Here is a 7,750-nt window from a genome sequence, read left to right as displayed (position 1 = left end):
GTGATCGGAGATGGTGATGACTCTTCTGCTAGGAAGAGGAGTAATTTAATATTATTTATTAATTATTTTAACCTATCATTTCTTAAAATTAATGTTTTTTGTTATTTTATAATTTTTTAATAATATCATATTCTTTTAAGCATTTTATTTATTATTATTTAAATAAAAGTTCAAGGGGTAAATTTGTAAAATGTATATTTAATCAGACGTCACCGAACAACTTCACTACATTTAGATGTTTGTAAAAGCAAAAAAGCAAATTTCTGATGAATTGCTTTCAAAGTTTTATCAAAGTTTTTCTTTTTTACTTTACAGACTCCAGACTTCAGATTTACCAAACACCACCTTAGTTTTTACTTTTAAGTATATAAATATTAGATAAATGGGTTTGGACAGGTTGGATTGGGTCAAGGCAGTTTTGGGTTGAACCCAACCCATTTAATTTTATATAACTGGATCATGGATGGCTTGACGGGTTAGATGGATTAGATTGAAACTCAACCCAAACCAAACCCAATTCAACCCACCTAATTTCCACTGCTACACCTAACCCATAAATACCAAACTTAACATTATTAATAGATTTACTTGAGTAACTCTTATTAATTCAAATAACATCTTCTATACTGATGTCTTATGTTAACAAGAAGCAAGCAAATAAGGACGAGAATGAAAAATAATAGAAGCTTACCCCTTGTGTTTTAAACTTACTGACTAATTGGTTTACAAACAATAAGCTGGTATTTTTCTTTCTTAACTTTTTCCTATTTCCACCTATATTTATTGTTCAAGACAGTATTACTTCATAAGATAGAAATTGCAAGGTAAATGGACTACATAAAAATTCCAGCATCTGTGGGACCAAATATCCCTTCCCTCAGTCATAAGTAAAGCTAAAAAGAAGCTTCTTGTTAACTTGCAGTCAGAACTGGAATTGACAAACTAGAAACCAGTTGATGGAAGAATACAAGGTCAACAGGTGACAAATTAGGTGCTTATACCAGAGGCATTGTGCTCCCAATTACAGAGCCACTCTCTCACAATATTTTCTATGCAATGAAACAATACAAATTATAAAGATTAATCGTCATCTTCATTGTCTTCCCCATTCTCATCTTCATCAAAGTCATCATAATTGCTCAAATCATGGGCTTGCAGATGTTGAAATTGTTTAATCACATCTCTTGCATCAGAAGAAAGAGCATTCCTTGCTGCTTTAAGCATGTCCACTTTCTGTACATGACAATCCTTTCTATCACTTTCAGGACCAATGCATTTTGCAGCAGAAGTAGATGCAGCCATTCTTCTAACCTCCCTGCAATGCAGCTGGTCAATGTACTTCTCGTGCAAAAACAGATTCTTAACTTGCTTTAGAATCGGTGGACTAACAAGGGCTGTTTCACATGAACTCCTTAATCTTGGCAGCGACTTCTTATGGGCTGATGATGATCTACTGCGACACTTCTGGAGAAAACCAGAACTTTTCTGTATACATTCAGGGGTGGAGACTACATCCTGCTCTAAAGCTTGGCAAGAAGAACCCATGGTGGTTTCAAGAACTGAGAACAGATCTGCTTCACAGCCTTGGTCCATCAGATAATGCTTCTGTAGTAAATGCCTCACAGTTTTCTGTGCATGGTATCTCTTCTGCTTGCTATTCTTTCCCCTTTTAACACTGAGCTCAGTGGGTTCCAGAAGTTTACTTCCAGAAAGTGAGAAATGGCCCATGGGAGATGAGCTATTTCTGCTTGTCCTTGAACGAGGTGGGGGTTGAGGTGGGGTAACAAGGTCGGAGTGGACTTTATCAAAACATTCCTGAGCAGTCTTTCCAGGAACCTGAAACAATTTGTCATTATGACATTCTTAGTAATTGATTCCATGGAAATGTAACATTTAGAATGGAGAATTTAAAGAAACATGATATCATACTACCATTTAACATCTAAAATCATGAAAACTAACTTCTAACTTCATCAAAAATCCATCGAGGCAACTAGAAAACTCTTAATGTATATCAAAACCTCAAATGGGTTTTGAAAACCATATATACAGAAATCTTACAATTTGTCTTTAATTTGTTCTGATGAGAAGACTAATTCATTTAATGTATGAGATACATTTTAACATGAAGCATATTAAGGTATGATGCATGTCCATTATACTTTTACACGTGGGCCTGAAGGCACATGGCTTTTAAGACATAAGGGTTACATATCGGGAGAGTTCCCTACTGGCAAAGTGCATGTCCCATGTCTACACTATCAGATGCACGAAAGACCTATAAAGTGAACTTTTTTTTATGTGTAAAAAAAAACACTAACATAAAGCAGAAGTAAAACGTTCAATATAAGGAGGGCTGCTCCACCAAAGCACATCATTTACAAAACCCTTTGCTAACTGAGCTAAGCAATGAGACCTACAAAATGACCTGGACCTTTCAAAACCAGTGGGATTTAACCAGTCTGCTCTGAGCAAAAGACCAATTGATGATTAAGATTTCACCTATCAAGTTTAATTTTGTTCCTTCATTTGATGCATATGTTCTTCCAAGCACACCCCATTGATAGATAATCTAATTGGCATCAACCTGACAAAATTACTGTCCAAGCATTATACAATTCTGACGACATGCCCATCAAGAGAGTGCTCAGAAAGATGCTCGTGCCCTTCATTGAAGGGGAGAAAATAAATTCTCACATGTTTAAGGAATGCCTGTCCATGTGAATTCTCCAGGTATAGGCTGAAATCTACCTTACAGCTGATGCCTTCAGTAGATACTTCTTCTAGAGAAAGGGAAAATTTATTAAAATAACAAACAAAAATGCAAAAAAAAGGAGGTTAAAAGAAACCACTGAAGATAGAAAAGGACACTGATACACCTATTAAACCCAATTGTCAAGAACAGCTCCATACATATCCCATCATAGGTTAACCGTCCACACCTCTAACGGGATTAAACCACCCCCCCACCCCAACCACTACCACCAACACACGCCCAAAACAGAATTTCCAAAGTTCCCCTAACAAAACACTTTCTTTAAGATCTCCAAAAACAATCAATATCTCCAGTGCAAGAACTGGAGAGATTCGAAGTGAAAATTATAGACCAAAATTTTAGATGAAGTACAAGATTTATGAATTGAGCCAAAACTGAGAGAGAGATGAATACAAGGGAAATAATACAAAAGATTTCTGAAGCACTTCCTTCAGAAGGCAATATTTCTAGAAATGTTGCAATCATGGAGATACCGCAGGATAAAAAATGAAGGTTCGAACAAGTAACCTAACTATGGAGCATGGACAGAGATGAATAGTAATAAATACCAGTTTTGAAACCTTCTTCCAGAAATGAGGTGAAGGCTTTGCGGCAAAATAAGCTTTCTGTAGTGCCACTTCTTGATCTTTTGTCCAGCCCTGAAGGCCACAACTTTCCTGATGCTTTCTTTTCCTGTCAGCTCTACTCTCTTCAGTTACTCTATTCGCATCTCTTATCTTCTTCCCTCCATCTTCTAGTGAAGTCACCGCTGGAGAAGTTACAGAACTGCCGTTCCTCCTTTTCCCTTCTTTCCATGTAAATAACACGGATGAATCAATGCCTACCTCAGGTTTTCCTACAATACTTCTACGAAATTTTGTTTCTTCTTTCTGCGTATTCTGTTTCTGGTTTACCTCCAACGTAACCTCTTTAGCCGGAGGATCAGTAAAAACACTCTGCACTAGGCCAGCCTTTTTATAGCTGCCCTTTTTGTTGGCATCTTCCAGAACATTCACTGAACTAAACCTTGCCGATCGTCTTGGAAACCCCTCAAATCTCTCCTTCTTGTTGACCCCAATCTCTTTATTTACTCTATTCGTATCTACCGTCTTCTTCTCTCGCCCTCCCTCTGGGGTCTTCACTGCAAAAGTTACAGAACCACTTACTCCCTTCCCCTTCTTTGCAGATAGCTTTGAACAATCAATACCCACCTCAGATTTTCCTACAACCTTCGTGAAACCCATTGGTCCGGAGGATTCTGTTTCTGTTTTATCAAAATTTACTTTCTGTTTGACATCCAAAGTAACCTCTTTACCTGGAAAATCAGTTAAAACAGACTGCACCAATGGATGAGAATTGTCATCACCGCCCCTTTTCTTGACGTCTGCGTGAATATTTACTGAACTAGTAAACCTTGGCGATCGTCTAAGACATCGAGAACCCTCGACCCCATCGACAGATCCCTTCAGTTTTTTCGACCCACGAAGCGACGGCGCAGCTATTTCCGACCCACCAGACGATTTACTTGTAACATTTCCTATGGAACTCGGATGAGAATCAGATTGGGGTTTTTCGACAGAGATTGGAGTTCGAAATACCTGATCCTTCTTCGACTTCAATTTATGAAGTTTCGTGTTGTCCGGAGGATCTTTTGTATGAAAAAACCTTGGAGATCTTCTGGGAGCCGCGGCGTTTCTGCTGCTGCTGGAGTTTCTTTGGGGCATTTTCTGCGGCATCTGCTGCGTGAGGCTTCGTGCTTAGGATTTCAAATGATGTGAGAGAGGGAAAATAGACCCCACGTCGGACGTTCAAACATGTAAAGTTTTTATTTTTTTAATGCACTTCGGAAAAAGTCCGGATCTCCTGCCCACACGAATTCTGCCACGTTTAGACAAATTTTATACATATGTAAATTTACATATATATACTATGTTTGTTTTGAGGAAAAAAAAGTAAGGAAAGGAAAAAAAAAAGTAGAGAAACTTAGGATGGATCAGGCTTCGATTGGGTCAGACCAGGCTCAGGCTACCTGAAGAACAACTCAAGCCCAGCCTAAGCTTTTGGCCCAGGACCAGCCCGTAGTCTGAAAATTTAGGTCCAATTAATGCAAAAATTCAGATTGGGCCCACCCAAGTTGCAGACCTAAATGGGGTCTTTCATCTCCGTACCCATAACTCTCCAACCAGGATGAAGGAAGAAATTAATTTCAATTCTCCATCTGAGGCTCCATTTGGAAATATTGCATATACAAATGTCTTTGGCGCAAAACATTGTATATGGTATTTTTAAACCTTCAATTCTATTAATGCAATATCCCAAACCGTGTGCACATTTTAGTTGGCCTTTCTCTTGGTTAAAGAAGAAAGGACTGAGAAATGGTTAGGGCTCTATAAAAAAATTCAGTTGTCCATGGCTTTTGTCTCTGGCCGAAGAAGATAACGTGAGGGTTTGTTTCAAATCGTTTTCTTTCCCTCGTTGGATTCTCCTGTCTCTTAAATGGATAGTCCAACAGTATGTTGTCATTTTTTTATTTGTTTTAAATTTAAGGAAAAACTTTACTTTAATACCTTAAATTTTGAGGGTAATGTTAAGTTAGTATTGGAACTGTTGCAGTATTCAAACTTTTGAAAACTCAAGGTTCAAAGTATCAATACGTATTAACCCGTATTAGAGGTCTGATCGGTTCCGGAGGTAGAGGAGACCTAAACCAACCCCCTTGAATCGGTTTTAAATAAAATAAATAAAAAGGTATCGGTATCGCCCGATACATCGGTAGTGGCCTATCGCTATTTTAAACCTTGTGAAAACTGTCGATTTGGTCCAGTTTCTGTTAAGCTGACGTTAACAGACAAGTAGAATGATGAAAATACCCCCTAGCGGTCCATAGAAGAGAAAACATGATTTTTTAAATGTCAAAATTACTCCTTTTAAACCTTTACTGATTTAGACCGAGAACCTTTATTAACAACAAACACCCAGGTCTTATTCAAAGTTGCAGCGTTCACCGCCAATGAGTTCATCTTGGAAATCATTGCGGGAGAGAAATCCTGATGTGTTCAGCCGTTGCCGGAGAGAAACCTCTCCGGAGAAGGGTTTCTCTTATCCTTCACATAAATTTTCAATGTGTTCTATCGTTGCTCTTACCTTTCGCAGGTCTCATTCTCTTTCAATAGAGTGCTTGACAGAGATCTAATTGGTCTGAATTGTTAGAGTAAACATAACATACTCGTTCATCTCATCTAACAAGCAGTCCTCAAAGTAGAACTACCAAGGAAACTCAAAAAAAAAAAAAAAAAAATCCATCCATCAACCATTCAAGTAAGGTGGAGCTGAATCGAATGATACAGCCCAAATCTTATTTCTCACTCTATTTCTAACACCTCAGATTTCTAACAATCTACAATCTACAAACGTATTCACACCGGTAACAATTATTCTATTATAAGCATCTTATAGAAACAACAGGCCTCCATAGCATCAGTTCTTGGTTAGATTTGCTACTGAATAGGATATGCCAATCGGAGAACAAATAGAAGCCTCAAAAACTCTATCACAATATTGACAGTTAGAACATAGTGGTGAAGTTCGTGACTAACCCAAATAAGATTTAACGATATGAGTTCTCAAATGAACACCTGAAAACCCAGGCCCTACAGCGCAAAAGTAGACAGAGAGATAAGAAAAGAAAAATAAAAAAGAAAAAGAATCTCTTAAACCACTCTCAAGTTTTCACAACCATATGTGTTCTATGAGCGGAGCGAAAAGCCAACAAAATCCACAAATCTACCCACCAGACAGAAAACTAATTCAAATTGTTCAGAGTTCTGGTTGAACAGTTAAAACAAGAAAAAAACAGAACGAGGGCCTTGCAAGAGAAAAAAAAAAGGAGCTTTTTCAGAGCATTGAGCATATAACTTGGGAAGTGAAAAGGCAGAGTTGAAGATGAAGATCCATAGATGAATAAATAATAAGTGAAAAAGCATAGTGGAAAGAATTAAAGAAACAAGAGGAAGTGCAGGTGGTAAATTAACAATAACAATAAACTTTACCTGGGAAATGGTGGCTTTGTTACCGATCGATTACATACACAGAACACTTCCACCTCCCTTATCTCACTCACTACACTTCGTCCAACATTAGGGTCGCTCTCCACGCTAATGGTGGCTTTGTTATTGGTAATCTCTCAATCTCTCTCTATGGCTTTCCCATAGGCGCACATACACTCTCTTTGGTTTTCCCGCAAGCGCACTCCCTCTAGTTTTCCCATAGGCGCACTCTCTCTGGTTTTCCCGCATACTCTCTCTCTCTCCGGTTTTGCCGTAGGCGCACCAAGGTCTGAAACAAATGGCAATTGGCGTCATTTATCGGGATAAAATTGGGCAACACCACTGTGCCATGATACGTGGCAGAGGTGAGGTGATAATCTCCGTTGGTGCCATCGGAAGTCCAAAGCTTCTGCTACAATGATGGCGGCAATACCCAGTCTTCATCGTTCAGCTTCAACCAACCGTATATTTGGGGGAAATATTAAGCTGATTTGAAAAGGGTAAAATGGTCCTAAATAATGCTTAAAGGGTATTTCAAACATATTGAAAAATTTAAGTCATCACATGCCATCACGTGACTGACAAACCTAATGGAATACTAACGGCAGGGACTGAATTGATAGTTTTCAAAAATTTGGGTACTACAGTGACATATTTTAAAGTTCGGGTACTAAATTGACACTACCCCCAAAGTTTAGGGTACTAAAGTGAAATTTTCCCTAAATTAAAAAATTGAGAAAAAGGAGTTAGCAAGAGTCAAGCTTGCCATTTACAAGCTGGGCACATTTGAGCCGGGTATCAATTTGTGCATAGTTGATGTGTAGCAATGTGTATGGGAGTGGACAAGATTCGGCATCAATTCCAGAAAAACCATTGTAACATTGCTATATAAATATGCTTTATATGTAAGGGTAGATTCAAGTCAAGTTGAGTTGAATGTCTAGCTATT

General features: G+C 38.2%; 1 protein-coding gene across 1 annotated transcript; it reads right to left on the bottom strand.

Moving 5' to 3' along the window:
* Positions 1-854: 854 nt before the first annotated feature.
* Positions 855-7,256, bottom strand: LOC148851373 (uncharacterized). Its single transcript, XM_088943452.1, has 3 exons — positions 6,805-7,256; positions 3,325-4,618; positions 855-1,836 (listed from the first exon to the last, which is right to left on the bottom strand). The coding sequence occupies exons 2-3, from the start codon at positions 4,489-4,491 to the stop codon at positions 1,081-1,083; spliced, it is 1,923 nt and encodes a 640-aa protein (XP_088799578.1). The 5' UTR covers positions 4,492-4,618; positions 6,805-7,256; the 3' UTR covers positions 855-1,080.
* Positions 7,257-7,750: the final 494 nt, after the last annotated feature.

Source organism: Nelumbo lutea, chromosome 5 (assembly GCF_056320005.1).
Source record: "Nelumbo lutea isolate HS-2025 chromosome 5, American lotus-T2T, whole genome shotgun sequence".
Lineage (NCBI taxonomy): Eukaryota > Viridiplantae > Streptophyta > Magnoliopsida > Proteales > Nelumbonaceae > Nelumbo > Nelumbo lutea.
Note: the sequence above shows the minus strand (reverse complement) of the source record. Positions and strands in the feature narration are given on the sequence as shown.